This window comes from Bombina bombina, chromosome 4 (assembly GCF_027579735.1).
Source record: "Bombina bombina isolate aBomBom1 chromosome 4, aBomBom1.pri, whole genome shotgun sequence".
NCBI classification, from domain to species: domain Eukaryota; kingdom Metazoa; phylum Chordata; class Amphibia; order Anura; family Bombinatoridae; genus Bombina; species Bombina bombina.
The window spans coordinates 137819750-137840613 of record NC_069502.1 but is presented as its reverse complement, the minus strand read 5'-3'; the positions used below and the strand labels follow the sequence as shown (position 1 = coordinate 137840613).

At 40.8% G+C, this 20864-nt stretch overlaps 1 protein-coding gene across 1 annotated transcript; it reads left to right on the top strand.

Moving 5' to 3' along the window:
* The first annotated feature begins 11564 nt into the window (after positions 1–11564).
* LOC128656009 (uncharacterized) lies at positions 11565–20627 on the top strand. The gene is made up of 3 exons (XM_053709643.1): positions 11565–11605; positions 12125–12269; positions 17743–20627. Exon 3 carries the CDS (start codon positions 17751–17753, stop codon positions 19896–19898), a length of 2148 nt encoding a protein of 715 aa, XP_053565618.1. The 5' UTR covers positions 11565–11605; positions 12125–12269; positions 17743–17750; the 3' UTR covers positions 19899–20627.
* Positions 20628–20864: the final 237 nt, after the last annotated feature.

Here is a 20864-nt window from a genome sequence, read left to right as displayed (position 1 = left end):
CCCTAATCTGCTGCCCCCAACATCGCTGACACCTATATTAAATTTATTAACCCCTAATTTATTTATAGTGTAATGTTAGGTGTATTTGTAACTTAGGTTAGGATTTATTTTACAGGTAATTTTGTAATTATTTTAACTAGGTAGCTATTAAATAGTTATTAACTATTTAATAGCTATTGTACCTAGTTAAAATAAATACAAAGTTGCCTGTAAAATAAATATAAATCCTAAAATAGCTACAATGTAACTATTAGTTATATTGTATCTATCTTATGGTTTATTTTATAGGTAAGTGTTTAGTTTTAAATAGGAATAATTTATTTTATTATACTAAATTTATTTCGTTTTATTTAAATTATATTTAACTTAGGGGGGTGTTAGGGTTAGACTTAGGTTTAGGGGTTAATAACTTTATTATAGTAGCGATGACATTGGGGGCGGGAGATTAGGGGTTAATAATTGTAGGTAGGTTGCGGCGATGTTAAGGAGGGCAGGTTAGGGGTTAATAAAATTTATTATAGTGTTTGCGAGACGGGAGTGCGGCGGTTTAGGGGTTAATACATTTATTATAGTGGCGGCGATGTCCGGTCGGCAGATTAGGGGTTAATAAGTGTAGGTAGGTGGCGGCGACGTTGGGGGGGGCAGATTAGGGGTTAATACATTTAATATAGAAGTCGGCGATGTTAGGGACAGCAGATTAGGGGTTCATAGCTATAATGTAGGTGGCAGTGGTGTCCGGTCGGCAGATTAGGGGTTAAATAATTTTATTATAGTGTTTGCGATGTGGGGGGTGTTCGGTTTAGGGGTTAATAGGTAGTTTATGGGTGTTAGTGTACTTTTTAGCACTTTAGTTAAGAGCTTTATGTTCCGGCGTTAGCCCATAAAACGCTTAGCTACTGACTTTTATATGCGGTTGGAGTCTTGGAAGTAGAGGCTGTACTGCTCACTTTCTCCAAGACTCGTAATACCAGCGTTATGCAAATCCCATTAAAAAGATAGGATACGCAATTGACGTAAGGGGATTTGCGGTAGCCTCGAGTCGCGGAAGAAAAGTGAGCGGTGAGCCTCTACCTGCCAAACATGTAATACCAGCGTTGGATAAAAAGCAGCGTTAGGACCCCTTAACGCTGCTTTTTAAGGCTAACGCAAAACTCATAATCTCGCCGAGTGTGATTAGAGAGGTAAGTGTAGAAACGAATGCAATTACGGCTTTTAGAGAGAGCTATAATGTTCACAGACAACACTGAGAAATGTACAATCAGAATTGGCGTAACTGAGGGAGACAATACCTTCTGTGAACCCGAAGTAAGGGCTCAGAGGTACCGAGTGATTCCCTGTCCTGGAACTGCAGCGGGCGTGATCCTCTGTGTGAAGACCGGAAGACAGGAAAATAGTTCCGGTTGCGCTGCTCCCTGCACAGCGGCGTTGGGTTAGCAATGTCAGAAACTCCGGCTGTAACTGAAGGTAGTGAGTGGTAGTGACAGCTGTTGTGGAGAAGTCTCTGGGAAACATTGGAAGATGTATCCTCTGTTGCTCACATTTGTAAGGCAAGCATAGACACAGCAGTGACGATATCTTTTGATGAAGAGACCTGAGGCAATTGAGGTTTGAAATGCTCAAGTCATAACTGCGTTAAGCAAGTGGCAGCTTCAATATTCAGGAATTGATCTGAGGGAGGAGGTTACTTAAATAGTGAAAGGAAGTGGATAGGAGGAGATATACCTTAAAGGTATATCACAAATATAGGGTAATCCTATTTTCAATTGAATTCTTTTATTATTATGTGATTTTTGTTTTCACAGGTATCATCATCTTCACTGGAGTATATTGGATTTTTTGTTACATAGGATTGTGATTACTGAACTTATATTTATATATTTATTTATTTTTTAAATATTTTATTTATATTTTTCTTTATTGAATAGAAATTCACCGTACTGAACAAAAATTATAGCAGTAGGTGTGGTTAACAGAAACATACATTTCACTTGCTGAAATAATCAGAAACATTAGAACTTGTGTGTCGGCAGTGTACATTCACATAATAGCTAATATAAAGAAAAAATCAGATACCGGGCATTAATTGGCCCTAGGAGGGGAGCAAATAGGATGTGAACCAACAGGGCACATGTACTAATTTTCCAGACAACTTGATGAGTAGAGATTATACACATCTCCCTCATAGAGAGGGTAAAGAAAGAGATAAAGAGAAAAGAGGGGAAGAGGAGAAAGAGAAAGAGAGAAAAAAAAAAAAAAGGTGGGGGGGGAGGGAAGGAGGTGGAGTGGGAAAGGGGCCGCATAAACTCCCTCCTCACGGTTCGGGAGTAGACCGCACTGCTGGTAGGTCTCATTTATCGGAGCTTAAACTAGTCAGACCACGTCTCCCAGTAAGAGTTCAGGGTATTGTTTTCTCCGGCGACAAATCTCTCCATGGTTGCGAAGTGATTTATCACATCACAGATCTCATTTAAATTTGGAGGCTCAGTCCGTTTACATGCCCGAGCTATGCACAGTTTAGTCGCTGCCAGGGCGTAAATTAAGAACTTCTTGGTGCTCAGGGAGAAAGATCTCGGGAGAATGTGGAGCAAAGCCATCTCAGGTGTCAAGTGGACATCAAGGTTCATGGAGCTAAGTAATAATTCAACCTCTCTCCATAGGGGGGCAAGCTTCGGACACATGAAGGTCGGAGCCCTCAAGGTTACACTGTCTCCAGCACTCTCTGGTGGAGGACGGGAACATCGCTGCCAGTCGGGTTGGGACTCTGTACCACTTCAGCACACCTTTCATATATGTCTCAAAAACTGTGACACAATGAAGCGTAATTGCATAAGCAAGGTCGCCCTCAGAAATGGAAGTGTTGAGCTCCCGACACCAGGCTCGTATCTGCCACGGCACACTAGGTGTACAGTCATTAAGAAGCGTGGTATAGTGGAACGAAATGGGATGGGATCTCAGTCCCCCCAGACACCATCTAGATTCCCACCCCGTTTTCCCTCTGAGGGATGTTGTGGGGAATCCCCTTGCCTTGACAATACTGAGCACTCTGAAGCTCTCAAAGCGAAACCATAACGGGTTTTCCCCACGGGGTCCTGCTAATTGTGAGGCCGTTGCACCCGAGTGATACAAATCAGAAACCTTTGTGATGTCTTTACTCTTCTAGAAATCAAAGTGAATCTCTGGTGAGTTCCACAGTAGACCCCTCAGGCTCTGAATAGGAGAAGGGTAGGGTGAAATACCCAGTCTGTGGCGAAGCTCGTGCCAGATACGTAGAGAATGACTGACAATGGGGTTATTGATCTGAGCTAAGAGGTTCGCATGCTTAGGTACCCAGATAGCATCCCGGAGGTCCAGATCTGTCGGCAAGACTAGTTGTTCCAGGTGGTACCAGCCTGGTCTACCCGTCTCCACTCCCCATGCAGTGATATGAGCCTCGTTGCTTCATAATAGAGATATATGTTTGGAAACGCAATACCACCCTTGGAGAAGGGTCTCTGGTGAATTTTATACGCTATTCGGGGGATCCTGTGTCCCCACACATATCGGAGGAAAATTCTATGGATCTGTTGAAGAATCCGGTGGGGCACATTAAAGGGGAGGCATTGAAACATATATAAGGCCTTCGGGAGGAGCGACATCTTAAGCGTGGCGACACGTCCCAGCCAAGAAATCTCACGGTGGTCCCATGATATCGTCAAGGATCTGATTTCGGCCGTCAGCTTATCAAAGTTAAGTTTGATCATAGTGTCTACATTGTCACTAAGCATTACACCCAGGTGGGTTAGGGATTCTGTAGACCACTGAAATTCAAATTTATCCTGCAGTGCAAGTAATCGCTCTGCGGAAATGTTCATGGCATATGCTTCAGTCTTAGCTACATTGGACTTGTAGTAGCTATACCCGCCAAATTTTTCAATTAGGTCAAAGACCTTCGGAATCGAAGACTCCGGGTTAGTCAATAGAAGGGTCACGTCATCCGCAAAGAGGGCGATCCTTTCTTCGCGCGACGGGTATGGAACTCCAGTAAGTAAGGGTTCCATCACCAAGAAAAGATTAAAGGAAAGAGGGGGCACCCCTGCCTGGTGCCATTGGAAATATTTATTACCGGCGAACAAAACCCTGGGCCCCTGATACGGGCGTGGGGGGAAGTATAGAGGGCCTGAATGGCTAAAATAATTTTGGGGGGGGGGGAGTTGAACACTCTGAGAACTTCACATAGGTATTCCCACCGTACCCTGTCGAAAGCTTTCTCAGCATCCAGAGACAGGGCTACCAGTGGGGTACCATTCCTACGGGTGTCTGAGAATATCGTAATTAAGCGTCTCGTGTTGTCTGGCCCCTGACGTCCTTTAGTAAAGCTGACCTGGTCCGACTGTATGAGGGTGGGTAGTAGGTTAACTAGCCTGTCCGCAAGGAGTTTTGAATAGAGTTTCGTATCAACATTGATTAACGAAATCGGACGATAACTACTGCATAGCGTCACGTCTTTATTCGGTTTAGCGATGATGGAGGCCTCAAGGTTCTCTCTCAATATTTGGCCATCTGATTTAATTTCGTTAAAAAGTTGTCCTAGCACCGGGGACAGTAACTTCGAAAATCTCTTATAGAAAGCACCAGGGAAACCATCGGGTCCCGGGCCTTGTTATTTTTCAGATTTTTAAGAAGTAGTGAGATTTCTCTATCAGTAAACGGTGTCAGGAGAGACTATCCGTCCTCCTCCGAAAGTGCTGGGAGACGGAGGTCTCGAAGGAAATCACCAATTTCCGTAATCGAGGCGGATCGAGGATGCTCACTTTTAGCTATGTTATATAACTTGTCATAGAACATAGCAAAGGCTGATCCAATGGCAACTGGGGCATAAACTCTCTTACCGTCCTGTGTGATATAAGGTATTCTTGCTGTAGCCGTTCGTTTTCTCAATTTACCGGCCAGAAGCGAATCCGCCCTATTACTTTTGTGGTAAAGGAGTTGTTTGAAAACTGAAAGGGCATTTTGGATTCTCTGTAATTCCAGCTCCTTGATCAGGCTTCTCAGTCTCTGTACCTCAGTGGTGAGTGCCTGAGTGGGGTTTTGTCTATTCAGAGTTTCCGCCACTCGAAGGTCGCAGTGGAGCTTTCCCAAGGGAGCCCCCCTCGAACGACGTAATTCTGCCACCTTAGTAATACAGAAACCCGTAGATAAGCTTTCAAGGCCGCAAATCGAATCTGATGGGATGTTTGCCCCTCTCGGTTGTCTTGTAGGAACTTAATGATTTCATCCTCTAGCCCCAGTAGGAAGGAAGTATCCTTCCACAAGAACCGAGGAAACCTCCAATGAGAGCTATCTATAGATGCCCTCGGGCCATACACCTGGAATGCAACAGCATCGTGGTCTGACCAAGTACAATAGTGAATACGCTCCTCGTTGATAGAGTTCAACGTCCATGAATCAACAAAAAAATAATCAAGCCTGGAGTAGGACCTATGAGAGGCTGAGAAATATGTAAAATCTTTCGCATCAGGATGATGTGCCCGCCATACGTCAAAAAGAGAGTGCTGGGCAATCAAGTGTTGAAACTTCGGGTCCACCGAAGTGGCATAAGAGTCAATCCGTTTATTAGAAGGGATTTTCTTGTCTAAGAGAGGATCCCAGACCAGGTTAAAATCGCCCCCCAAGACCAGGGTGCCCTGTTTCAGTCTATCGACTAGGATAAGAGTCCTTTTTAAGAAGGAAACCTGTCTTTGGTTAGGACTGTATACATTAACAAGAGTGAACAATTGGTCATTAAGTTTCCCTATCAAGATAAGGAAGCGGCCCTTCTCATCCCTTTCCGCATGAACCAAATGAAACGCTACCCTTTTATTAATCAGGATAGAGACACCTCTCGCTTTGTCTTTGTAAGTAGAATGGAATATTTCAGAGTAATCCGAGAACTTAAGTGTAGGCATGTGTGTGGTCGACCAATGAGTCTCTTGCAGGTAGACTACTTCAGGATTACGTGATTTAAGAAAGTTTCTTAACAGACTGCGCTTGTTGGGGGAATTCAGACCCTTCACATTCAAAGTGAGGAAGGTTAGCGCCATAGTATGCATTCTCCTATTTTGCAAGGCACAGGGAAGGGAGAGAAAGAGGAGGAGAGAGAAGAAAAAAAAAAAAGGGAGGGAGGGAGGGAGGGAAAAGAGGGGAGAGACCCCAAGGAGGGGGTAAAGGGGAAAAGCGAGGGGTGAGGTAAGAGAAAGAAGGCAAAGAGAGGTAAAATACTAGAGTACAGAGGAAGATGTGCTATCCAGGAGCTAAACCCCTTCAGAGACTGAGGGACTAGCAAATGCAGTACTCACCAAGTATAAAACCATGTCTGGGCACTATCATATAGTGGAAGGAAACAAGGTAGGAATTTAGAATCTGTGTTCACGTTTTTACGATGTAAACTACAATTCTGGGGGGGGGGGGTCAGAAACCCGTTGGATTGGGTTACTTAAGTTTTAAGTAAATAATCGTGGTAACCAGCAGCTACCGGGTACTTAACATATATTTATTTTAAAACTTCCTGACAAAAAACATTACTAAGAAATAGAAAGTTATTAACTTGTAAGATTAAGAGTAAGGGGGGGGGGGGAAATCAATATAAAGAGGTGGGCTTAGACCCACAGTTATGGCGGAGAAAACCTGGAGGGCTTGCCGTGGTGAATGTGGTGGCTTACTAGGATAGATCAAAATCTAGGCTAAGGAATTTAGACAAAAGGGAATGGACTTATAAATATATCACATGACTGAGGTTGTAATACTCTATGACACCTCTCCTGTAATCAGTTACTAGTTAGTGTACAATAGAATAAACAGATAAAACTATAAACCCGACTTAAGGGCATAAACATATACAAGCAAATGCATTACAACCCAATATATAACACCCTCCCAAAAAAAAAAAAAAAAGGGGGGGGATTTCAAGGGGGGGGGGGGCAAGTGGAGGACTCTCTCCAGATCACTCACTGCTCTAATTACTATTGCATGATCTCACCCACCCATTAGAATAGGACAAACAAATTATCGGTGGAGCATTGATGTATCCTACGTGTGCAGCACCTGGTGAAGGAACATTAACATATGGTCTATGCATCAATAATGGGGGGGAGAGAGAAAAAAAAAAGGGGAGAAAAGGGGGAAAAAAGGGGGGGAGGGGCTTCTCACTGGGGATGTCATACATGATCATGTCAACATTAAATTCAAACCTTGGCATTTAAATTAGGAAATAAGGCACATCACATCACAAATAGTAGGACTTATACATCTCTCAATACTTTCCTTTCCCCCATATCTTTCCCTCCCCACATTTCTTCCCACAGCCTGGTGGACCTTGTGTCGTGGAGAGTTATTAGTGTCCACGGACTGGTGAGAGACTAGACAGGTTTCCAAGGTATAAGACCAGAAGGATTTTTTATGTCCAAAGATAAGGAATCTATGGAATTGCGAGCCACCCTGCCAGAAAGGATAAACATAGATCCAAGCAATAATATGAAATACAGTCCCCCCCTTTTCAAACTAAGATACTTATCGTCCTGGGTTAATCAGCCACTCAGAATCTGGAGCAGGAGAATCCGACCGGAGCAAACCAGCAGTAGAAGATGAAGCCGTGTCTGAAGGCAAACTGGAGGCAAAAGACGGTGTCTTATGGGTGGGTGATCTCTGTGGTAGAGGCTGCCACTCAGAAGCAGGCCTGATAAGTGTAGACTGAGTTTTCAGTGGAGCAGCTATTGGAGTTGCAGGAGGCTTTTCCCTTGGAGATTAAGGATGACCCCTGGGCCCTGGTATATGGAGTAGATCCCATTCTTTAAGATATTGACGGGCTCTATCTGGGGTGTTAGCTGCCAAAGGTGGTTATTTTTGTGGATGAGGAGCTTCGTTGGGTACCCCCATCTGTATTTAATTCCCTGCTGTCGGAGAAATTTAGTGACCTCTCTGAATGTGGCTCTCTTTTGGATAGTAAACTGAGAGAGGTCTGGAAAGACTTGAATGTCCCGGAATTTTTCTGGTAAAACAGGGTTGGAAAACATCGCCTTGGCGATCTGCTCTTTGTATGTGAAAAAGTGAAAGCGGGCTATCACATCTCTGGGCTTTTCGGATGGAATATTTCGTCCTCTAGGTAGCCTGTGAACTCTGTCAAGCAAATTTTCATTAGGCAGTTGTGGCGATTTGAGGTGGCCACAGAATTCGGCTAGGAAAGACTCCAAGTCGGCAGCAGGGATTTCCTCAGGGATCCCCCGGAATCTGAGATTGTTGCGGCGGGAACGGTCTTCGATGTCTGCCATCTTTGCTTCTACTGTGTCAAGCATATCAACCAGTACATGTGAATGGTTGGAGAGATGTGCCTGTTCTACCGCCAGATCTTCAAGTTTTTGCTCTAAGGCCTCAACCCTCTCGCTGATTGTGCCTATATCCTTTCGTAGGTCTGCTATAGAACTTTTGAAAGTTTTAGTGAGAGAGTCTTGCAAGTTAGTGATTTTTTGAGTGATTGTGTTAACAATTTCAGACGCCATAGTGGATGGAAGTTCTCCAGTTGTCTGAGAGTACTGGTCAAATAACTCACTTTCAGTGGATGGGGGAATATTCAGAGACTCTGAGCTTAGCTGTCTATCCTCCTGAGATTTAGATTTAAAATGGTCAGACATGGACTTTTTGTATTCAGCTTGGTTTACAGTCTTTCGCCTAGAGCCCAGTGGCATGATAAGAAGATGCTTGCGGCTTATTCCCGCTCAAACTGTCTGAAGTGTGTACAATTATAAGTGAACAGAGACCCAGGAGAAAAGTAGTTGTCAGATATGGAAGTTTAGGACATAGTAGAGAGGAAGAGGGACAGGGCCCCCTTAACTATTTCCCCCTGTCGCCAGACTGCCTGCAGGTTTACATAATTGAGTCTATAAGGGCCTTTTAGCCCTGCTTAGAAAATGTATAGACTATCCAGAAGGAGTGTATACTTATGGCATAGAGCACACTCACTCAGCAGGCAGGTGTTGAAAATTATTTGTTGTTAATAATCTTCTCACAGGATACATAAATTATTAAATAGCACCACCATCAAGGAAAAGCAGCATAGAAACCAAAGCTGTGTGCAATATACGGTAAATACCAATCCAAATTTTTATCACATACCTCCCTGGTTCATAGTTGAAGGAAAGAAACACGGTAAATACCAATCCAACTATTGCATATGAGACAGTACCTTTGGCTTATATATTATGGAAGGAGCACCCACACATGGAGAACGCATGTGGGGCAATAGTATATACTGATATATAAAAGTCCTTGTGAACTAGTTTCTATAGCCTATTGCTCAGAAAGGGACAATATACTGTATTGTTAGCAGAATCACAGGTTGTATATCCCTTATATCAGAGGCTAGCAACTTTCTACTCACACGCTGCCACGTGGGATGTTGTTGGTATCACTGTGTCTGCCAAGCTTCTGAAAAAAGGTTGTCCATCAGTATTTTCCCTCTCCCCTGGGGTGATTGTTGATCCGGAGGGTTGGTCAGAGGGCTTGCTGGTACCGGGAGAATTTTTGCAAGTGTAGGCCCAATATCGAGTGTCGGTGTAGGCCGCAGCCGCGGCCTTTCCTGTGAAATGTTCCGGTACTCCCAGGCGGCCTAATTTTGCGCTTTAAAACACCCAAAAAAACAGACAAGGGGCGACTCCAGGTGGCCTCACAAATTGTCCTAGGTGGTTTGAAAAGGCCAAAGTATACTTTTTTCGAAGCAGAGCTCTGTCACTGCACGTCTTGCTAGTTCAGCTGCAGGCTCCGCCCCCCTTATATTTATATATTTGTATATATTTTCTCATTTTTATTTTTATATATTTTTCACATTATTATTTTTTCACATTTTTTATCACTTTCCTAAGAGGTTGTTATCTCTCTAACCTTCATTAGGATATTACTTGGATACTTCACTAATTTGGACACACTGGACACAGTATAGTACTTTTTGGACATTGTTTAAGGACACTTCAGACTTTTGGACATTTGGGACTTTTTCTATCTTTTAGGAATCTCTGTATTATTTATACCAATTGATTTGTGCCCCTATAGCATAGAGGGTCACTTATTTTGTTGTTTTTAACCATATCTTAGCTATATATATAGCGTACCCAACATTATATGTTATTAAATGTTATATATTTCTACCTTTTAAGTGTAATATATGTATCTCTGATACTTTAGCTTGTTGGCCCTCCCTCCCCAATATCATATCACAGTGCACTGTATGTGTAATATTATGTACAGACTGACCAGTGTACCGTATGTATAATATTATGTACTGACTGACCAGTGTACCATATGTGTAATATTATATACAGACTGACCAGTGTACTGTATGTGTAATATTATTTTCAGACTGACCAGTGTACCGTATGTGTAATATTATATACAGACTGACCAGTGTACCGTATTTATAATATTATGTACAGACTGACCAATGTACCATTTGTGTAATATTATGTACAGACCGACCAGTGTACCGTATGTGTAATATTATCTACCATATGTGTAATATTATATACAGACTGACAAGTGTACAGTATGTATAATATTATGTACAGACTGACCAGTGTACCATATGTGTAATACTATGTACAGACTGACCAGTGTACCGTTTGTGTAATATTATGTACCATATGTGTAATATTATATACAGAGTTAGGATGACAAGTGTACAGTATCTATAATATTATGTACAGACTGACCAGTGTACCGTATGTATATTATGTACAGACTGACCAGTGTACCGTTTGTGTAATATGTACAGACTGACCAGTGTACCGTATGTGTAATATTATATACAGACTGACCAGTGTACCGTATGAATAATATTATGTACAGACTGACCAGTGTACCATATGTGTAATATTATATACAGACTGACCAGTGTACTGTATGTGTAATATTATGTACAGACTGACCAGTGTACCATATGTATAATATCATATACAGACTGATCAGTGTAACGTATGTGTAGTATTATGTACAGACTGACAAGTGTACTGTATGTGTAATATTATGTACAGACTGACAAGTGTACAGTATGTATAATATTATGTACAGACTGACCAGTGTACCGTATGTGTAATATTATGTACCATATGTGTAATATTATATACAGAGTTAGAATGACCAGTGTACAGTATGCATATTATGTACAGACTGACCAGTGTACTGTATGAATGTAATAATGGCATGATCTGAATTCACATATGGTCTGGAAGGGGTATATATATATACATATATATATGGTATATGTATTCTACAAGAACTCAGCTGAATGGTCAAGAAGGGGTTAACTCCTCATTCAGATACTAGGTCACTATGGAATGTAGAAAGATCACATTACCAGACCCCATCTGAGAAGGATGACCAGCTGGCTTAAGATCCTTTGTCTAAGGCTAATGCCATTCCCTACCCCCAAAGCACATGCAGGATGAAACCAAATACTCTTAAAATTACAATGGGGGCTTGCTTATGAGTGACATCATCATTGTGGGAGGGATGAAAAACTTACAATAAAAGTAGCAGGAATACTGGAGTTCACCCCTCTTTCACTCTTTTTCAATTGGAATGGTGACCACAGCTAACATCAGAAGTAAGTGATCCTTACAGACACATAATTTCAGCACACCATACTTTCACATAGATTGGGCAAATGTATTAGTATAATATTGATGTATAGTTCACTGCTGAGTATTTATAAGTGATTTGCATATGTGTAATTTATATTTAATCTGCATATTGTAATAATGTTTAATTAGCCTCATTGTAATAAAAGTTTTGTTACTGCTGGAATAAGACTTCGTGAGTTTATGACCTTACAAGTAGTTTAAGCTAGTGATTGTGTGTTAAAATTATATAGTGGGTATAATAATTCATAAGGGATTATTAAATGTAATATTAGCCTTTCACTAAAGTGTATAGCAAATAGATACTAAGATTTATAGAGTCTTAGGTACCATTTAAATGCAGTTATTTCATTGGCGAGCCGACCCAGCGAATTTTCTTACCAACTACACTTGTTTTAAGGGGGGACTAATCCAGGTTCTTTTTATAATACAAGTGTGATTTTTGGACGAAAATTGAACCTAGTTTTTGCTATACTGTTTTTGAGTTGAGCGTTTCAGCAGTAAAGTCTTTGGCCAAGACTACAGATCCAGAGAGGCATTACCTAAGGATCAGTTGAACCAGACGCAGAGAAAATCATATCGCGCAGGACGTGAATCTGATTTGCTGGCAGTCTGAAGACACTTTAAAGTGTGAGTATGGAATTAATTGTTAAATATGCAGAATGTAGCACATTTGAGCCTATTGTTGATGAAAATACTGACATAGTTAAAAGACTGAAAGATGTGTGGTTGCAATGTGAGAATGAGAATAAGCTTATTGATAAAAAAAGGTTTTGTTTAACAAAAGAAAAATCCAAATTACAGAATTGCATGAAACTGTTGTTAGCTATCAAAGACCAAATGAATAGAGCAATCTTTGAACATTCTCCCCCAATAGCCATGTTAACAGAGATCAATTGTAACACATTAGATGAGAATTGCCCCACATGTGGGGTAAATGCAGAATATATTAATACTTTAGAAGAAAATTATGACGCAAGAGGCCAACTTATTGCTTCATTGAGACAGGGGCTTGCAAACTTAACCCCTGTTGCAGTATTAAATGAAGACAATGCATGTGTGTCGCAGGAAGATGGGGCACATGTTGATGGGGGAAGGGTGCAAAGCCCACATGTTGATGGGGGGAGGGTGCCTATTCCACACAGTGAGGAAAGATTGAATCACACACAAAATACAGAGAGCACACACATTCCAATACTAACCCCATAGATAACTAGGCCAAGAACATTAAACACAGAACATCAAACAGATACTTTATCACTAACACCCAGTGTAAGATCCAGGGGAAGAAATTTAACTCAATCGCAAAATTTACTTTTTTCTACCACCTCTGCTGAAACATCATCCCTGGTATCAACTACCCTTATAAAACAAGATAGAGATAAAGTAATGAGACAACTGGTAAAGTTAAAACCTCTCTTTCCAGTGTATGATGTTAAAGCAGATGTTTTCACTAACATGTCAAATTTTGAGTCTGCAGTAAAACAATACATGTTGTCACATAAGGAAGCATGCTTTTTGTTAAAAATGTGGCTTCCAGGCAGCATTGCAGCTAGATTACAATCACCAGTTGCAGGCCCAGTTAATTTGAACACAGATTGGTTTAAGGAGGATAAATGGGGTTCAGATGGGGACAGATTAAAAGCTGTTTGTAAACTAGTGACAGGGAGTAGAGATTTGGACAGTCACTCTCTTGCAGAAATGCAAGTAGCATTAAATGATGACCCATGGGTATTTGCAGCTAAATTTGAACAATTATATAGGCTGACACACAGAATTTCACCAGAACAAACACCTCATGATATGTTGCAGTATTTAATTAAAAAATTCACATATTTGGAACCTAGCATACAAATGATGGCTGAGGAAAAGAATACACTAGAGGGTGTGTTATCTATTATAGGTAAGGCTAGGCAGAACATTTTAAAGAAAAAGAACACATTGCAACACAGAATTGCTGTGGTAACCACTAATGAAGGGAAACAAAAATATTCAGAGGGTCCCTTCAAAGGTACTTGCCATTACTGCAATAAATATGGGCACAGACGAGTAGATTGCAGATTCTTAAAGAGAATTCAGAAGGAAACTGAGGGAGGGCAGGAAAGATTACATCCCTCTGCACCTCCAAAAGAAAGCTATGCACATAATTGGGTAGGGAAAAATAACAAGATTAAGCCCCCAGATAAAACAGGACAGGAATACACCGCAAAGCTTAGGCCTGGTACTAATCTGTATGGCCCAGCGCATGAGGCTTTGAGAGTGATGACTGTGGGGGGAGGGGAAGTGGGATATCATGAAAAGAATTATGAAAATAATTCTCCTCTGATATCCTGCTCTGACTGACTACCTCAGGCCCTGGATGACATGGTCCCTATATGTAACACCTTTAGGGATCATTCTGGACGTCCCTGTGTCTATGGTGTGATTGAGGGCCATCGCACAAAACTCCTCATAGACACAGGAGCTTCAGTAACTTTGACAGACTTACCATTAAGTCCCCCACAAGGGACAAGACAGACATTTCTTGTGGGACTTGGGGGATCCCAGTCCCAAGCATCCCTTATCCCAAATGTGACTATGACACTAGGTAATCAGTGGACTAAGGAAATTCCCATTTGGCAGAGCAAAAACACAGAGGGTACAATACTTGGTGCTGATATAATGAGATCAGAAGGGATGATAGTGGACCTATGTAACAATGTTTTGTGGAGGGATACTAGAGGGAGAAAACCTGTAATATTAGATGACTCTTACATTAGTCCCATAGCATCCATTGCATCAATTCCTTCAGAAAGGGTGTGGCCGGATACTGAAAGTCACCCTGATTTGAAGAGATTGGTCATGGATTTCCCTGACATATGGGCTCAACATAAGAATGATTGTGGCATATTAAAAGGCATTGAAATCAATATTGTAGGCCCTGACCCCCCTCCACAAAGACAGTATCGTTTTCCAGCAGAAGCTATTGAACCTGTGAGGCAAATTATTAGTCAGCTTGAAAGCCAAGGGATAATTAGGAAATGTTCCTCCTCTAATAATTCTCCTTTGTGGCCAGTAAGGAAAGCAAATAATACTTGGAGGTTAACTGCTGATTTTCGTATGGTGAATAAAGTTACCCCACCTGTTACAAATCTAGTTGCTTCTACTCCTGAAGTGGTATCCAAACTGAGTGCCACATGTAGGTGGTATTCTGTTCTGGATATAAGTAATGGTTTTTGGAGTGTCAGACTAGCCCCAGAGTGCCAATATAAGTTTGCTTTCTGCTTTGATAACATGCAATTTTGCTTCAATTCGCTTCCTCAGGGCTTCCACAGCTCGCCTACATACTTTCACCAAACATTAGCAGAGGTATTAAAAACATTCTTAGTCCCAGAAAGTATCATACAGTATGTAGATGATATTTTGTTACAAACAGAGACAGTAGAGGAACATTTGGAGCGGCTGAATGAACTGTTTGGCTTGATTGCTGAATCTGGCCTCAAGTTAAACACTTCAAAAGTACAATTAATGAGACAAAAGGTGACATTTTTGGGAGTATCAATACAAAGGGGTACAAGATGCCCTACTAGAGAACGAGTTACAGCCATACTTCAGGTGCCAAGACCTTTGCATAGGCAGTCCTTAAGACAATTCTTAGGCTTGGTAAATTTTTCTCGTGATTTCATTGAAGGGTTTGCTGAAAAAGCAAAACCTCTCTATGATCTTTTGAAAGGGGAGGATGTTGGGAAAATTCCTTGGAATACAGAACATGAGGAAGCATTTAAAGTGTTAAAGGAAGGTTTAGCATCAGCCCCTGCCCTTGCCACAGTGGAGAGGGAGGCCCCTTTTGCTTTACAAACATACACATCTGACACTTCAATTTCCACAGTCCTACTGCAGGAGAAGGCTGAAAAATGGAGGCCTGTTGGCTATTTTTCCAGGCTTCTTACTCCAGTAGAGAAAGGTTATGACGCATGTATCAAGGCTTTGTTAGGGGTGCATTGGTCAGTTCAGGCTACTGAGCATATAGTGGGATTTGGGAAGCTCATCCTCCAAACACCACATACCCCTATAAAGCTGTTGTTGGAGAAATCATTAAGTGGGGTTTCAACACAAAGAGTGACTAGGTGATTAATAGATTTGCAACATCGTGACATCACTGTACAACACAATGCAAAATACACATTACCCCAACTAATGCACACTCAGGGTGAACCCCATGACTGCACAGAGACATTCACACACAGGGAATCGCCTCATAAATTGTTCAGGGACAAAACTTCTCCCCAGGATTTATAAATTTATGTAGATGGCTCAAGATTTTGGCAGGATGGTCAATTTAATACTGGTTTTGCTATTTGGGTCCCCTCTCAACAATTAGCTCTTAAATTTATGTTACCAAGATCATTCTCAGCACAGAGAGCAGAATTAGAAGCCATTTCTATGGCTTGCCACAGGTTTGACACACAAGACATTTGTATATACAGTGACAGTGCCTATGTGACCAGATCACTGACAGAGTACTTACCAATTTGGAATCTAAGAGGAATGGTAGACTCAGCAGGCAAACCATTGTCACATGTTCAAGCCCTTAAGAAATTGGTAGATTGGGGAACACAGCACCCATTGCAGTCAGCTATTGTTAAAGTTAAGGCACACACACATTTCACAGATGCACATTCACAAGGGAATGCACATGTGGACATGTTAGCCAAACAGGCAGCTGTAGATGGGGAACCATGGCAATCAGATGAGAATGACAGTGAGACACAGGAAGCATGGAGAGAGCATGTTACATCTAAAGATACAATGGTACACATAGCAAAGATTACAATGGTAGATTCAGAGGTACCTGATTTGAAAACAGAACAAGCTAAAGATCCTAACCTTTTCCCTCTGTTACAGGAACAGCAAACACTCCCAAATGGTTATTCAATTTGTAATGGGTTAATATGTTACTCTAATCCCAATGATCCACAGGCTAAATTGGTTTTTGTGGTCCCAAGTCATTTGCAGGGACCTATAACACAGCAAACACATTCTTTTCTTGGGCATATTGGGCAAAGTGCATTAGAGTACCATTTAAGGCAAACATTTCATTGGCCAGATTTAGCAGAAACCTGTTTAAAATGTGTACAAGAATGTTTAATTTGTGCTCAAATTAATCCACGCCCTAAAGGTCAGAGACCCATTCTCCAGAGAATACCAGTAGCAGATGGCCCCTGGAAAGCTATCCAAATTGATTTTATAGGCCCACTTCCACTATCAAAGGGGGGTCTCAGGTATGCCCTAGTAATTGTAGATATTTTTTCAAAATGGGTTGAGGCTATTCCACTTCGTTGTGATACTGCACAGGCTACTGCCAGAGCACTGTGGGAACATGTTTTCTCAAGATGGGGGTTTCCAACACTCATTGAATCAGACAGGGGTACACATTTTACAGGTCAGGTAATGCAAAATCTCTGTGCCCTACTGGGAATACAGACAAGATTTCATGTACCATATCATCCACAATCCTCTGGTATAGTTGAGCGCATGAATCGCACATTAAAAACAAAATTGTCAAAAATGCTTTCCCAGTATAGTAAATCATGGGTCACACATCTTCCAGCAGTTCTAATGGCTATTAGAGCTACACCATCAAATGCTACCAAGTGTTCTCCCTATGAGCTCATGACAGGGAGAAAGATGGCATTAGGCCACCCAGGTGAACCACAATTGTCTACTCCCTTGAGAGAATCTGTGTCTAGAGATCAATATCTCTCCCAAATTCAGGAGCAGTTGAGCTCACTGCTAATTTTTGCTGCCTCTAATATGGCCCCAACAGATTGTAAATTTTCATCTACACCTCAAACACCTCTGTTTGAGAAGGGGGGATTGATCATGATTAAAAATTTTCGCAAAAATTCTCCCTGGGATGCAAATTGGGAAGGACCTTATAGAATTTTGGACAAATTGGGTAATACTGTAATTAAAATAGAAAGATCAACCCCTGGGAAAACCAGAAGGCAGCCTGGTTACAAATGGGTCCATGTTGACCAATGTAAATTGTATAGAGGGACAGCTGTCCCAGATGTAGATATTTCTGCTAAGAACTGATATTCTCTTAATCTTTTTTTGACAGATTTCATTATGTGGAGCCTGAGAGGAATGATCGCCACAAACCTATTTGTATTTGTGTGGGTGTTATTGCAAAAACTTCCAATCTGTGACTGTAATGAACTTTCAATCACAAACCTCACAAGGAGTCGTAGATGGAGCTCAAGCAGCATCATCAGAGGATGGACAGGCTTATGGAGCTCTCAAGACCTTCACAAAGATTGTTTGGGAAAATTGACTTTTAATGTGGGTGGGAAAATTGAAATATTTGCAGAAAAACATCAAGACAATTTAATTGGTTTTTGGAGGGTCAATCAGGGTAATAAAGTTGAATGGGAATGTAAGTGGGTGGCTTGGGGAAAATGGACTGTAGGTCTGGTGGGAGAAGGTGTTTCTGTGTCTACAACATTTACAAATCCTATTCACACTATAAATGGCGATAACTATAATATAACCAAGGTTATATTTGAACAACAAATTGGAGAAGGGATTAATTGGAGGGTTACAGCTGCCAACTTTGGTGGAGGGATTGAAGTATACTTAAAAATAGATCAAATAAAGGAAACAACCACATTTACGCCTTTGATCTATTCTACTTTAATCACTACACCAAAGATGAAACATTATGACAATACTCCAATGTGTAAGGGGAAAAGTGTTGTTTCTAGTGGTCCATTTCAAACAAGTACAATCAAGCCAACTCCAGTATTGAGGGATGCCACATTCCAATTTATCACGTGGAAGATTAAAATAATAGATTGGCTAGTTTCCACACATTACCAAAATTGTTCCAGAATTACTGCCACTATGGAAAAAGCATTAGTTAAGTGGGCAGAAGGTACTAGGAGAAGGACTAGGAGGGATATCATGGATACAGTTTTGGGAGGTGTGGGAACAGGGCTAGGTGTGGTAAATTCCATTGACATATCCAGCTTAACAGCAACCTTACAGTCTCAGGGGATGTTAAATGCAAAAGGGATTCATACGCAACAAATGATAAACACCCTGGTAGAGACACTGACACAGACAGTCATTCAGGTTCAGGGTCCTGCCATTCAACATACAGAGGAAATACTGATAGGAGTAATTAGTAGGTTAAGGGAAGTATCCTGGGATTTTGTGTGTATTTCCATGCAAACAGAATTATCAACTGACTTTAAATTAATAGCACAGGCTATGGAAAATAACCATACACCTTTGGGAGGGTGGGAGCAGTCTGTTGTTAACAGTTTTGCATCAAAACACAGAGAATTATGGTTAAACAGTTGGTTGGGATGCAGGGAAAATATATGCAGGGCTACTTCACTTGTGCCCACTAGTGGTACCTATCAGAATGTTTATCATTTGTTTTCACTAGGAACACCTGTCACAGAATCTCATGTTTTACATCATGAGTTAGAGTTCCCAAATTTTATATGGAATGGTTCCCATATGGAACAGGTAGACATGTCTGGCTGCATAAGGTTTCCTTCTAAAATTTTATGTCTACCCAACCAGGCAAGAATAATTTTTGATTCCTGCTGGCATAATCACTCATATTGCAATGGTTTTGTGGAGAAAGTTAATCCCCAAGATATGATTTTTCCCTTAGGACAAGGAAAGGTGTGTTTTGTTGCATTGAAGCCTAAAGATGAAGTGCATGTATGGTTTGACAGGTGTAATTCAAGGGAACAAATCACACCAGGGATTTATTGTATTACTGGGTACCCTGTGAGGATAAGTTCACTACAGTTTAACTTCACTGTCCCACAGTTACTCACATATAATGCTACCTTGGGGGCTCCACTCATAACCCCAATATTAGTAGATGATGCACCTTGGCAAAAATGGGTAACCTTATTGCAAAAAGACTCTGTGTTACTAGAACATCTTAAAAATTTTGGGGAACGTGTTCATGTAAATTTCTACCATCAGGAACAAGAACTACAAAGGATTGAACATACTTTTACGGAGATGTCAAGTGCAACCTGGTGGCAGAAATTAGCAAATTCCTTTTCGAAACAGTCATCATGGGGTTCTGCATTGGGAAATCTGTTTATACATCCATTTATAATCATATTATTTATTTCTATATTATGTATAATTATTCAAATTTGTATGTGTTGTTATTTAAAATCATTAATTGCACGTGTATATCACTTATATTATGGTATGCGAATGGAAGCGTCTTTAGTACACTAATATAGCCATCACACATAGGTGGGGTTAGGAATCTTCCATCAGATTCACTCATATAAAAACAACCATTGGAATGGAAGGGTATGGTAACCTCCATTGCCAAAAGGGGGGAATGTAATAATGGCATGATCTGAATTCACATATGGTCTGGAAGGGGTATATATATATACATATATATATGGTATATGTATTCTACAAGAACTCAGCTGAATGGTCAAGAAGGGGTTAACTCCTCATTCAGATACTAGGTCACTATGGAATGTAGAAAGATCACATTACCAGACCCCCATCTGAGAAGGATGACCAGCTGGCTTAAGATCCTTTGTCTAAGGCTAATGCCATTCCCTACCCCCAAAGCACATGCAGGATGAAACCATATACTCTTAAAATTACAATGGGGGCTTGCTTATGAGTGACATCATCATTGTGGGAGGGATGAAAAACTTACAATAAAAGTAGCAGGAATACTGGAGTTCACCCCTCTTTCACTCTTTTTCAATTGGAATGGTGACCACAGCTAACATCAGAAGTAAGTGATCCTTACAGACACATAATTTCAGCACACCATACTTTCACATAGATTGGGCAAATGTATTAGTGTAATATTGATGTATAGTTCACTGCTGAGTATTTATAAGTGATTTGCATATGTGTAATTTATATTTAATCTGCATATTGTAATAATGTTTAATTAGCCTCATTGTAATAAAAGTTTTGTTACTGCTGGAATAAGACTTCGTGAGTTTATGACCTTACAAGTAGTTTAAGCTAGTGATTGTGTGTTAATATTATATAGTGGGTATAATAATTCATAAGGGATTATTAAATGTAATATTAGCCTTTCACTAAAGTGTATAGCAAATAGATACTAAGATTTATAGAGTCTTAGGTACCATTTAAATGCAGTTATTTCAATGTGTAATATTATGTACCATATGTATAATATTATATACAGAGTTAGGATGACAA

Coding starts and splice junctions, on each gene's coding strand:
- LOC128656009 (XM_053709643.1), top strand. CDS start 17,751: ATGTGGAGCCTGAGAGGAATGATCGCCACAAACCTATTTGTATTTGTG.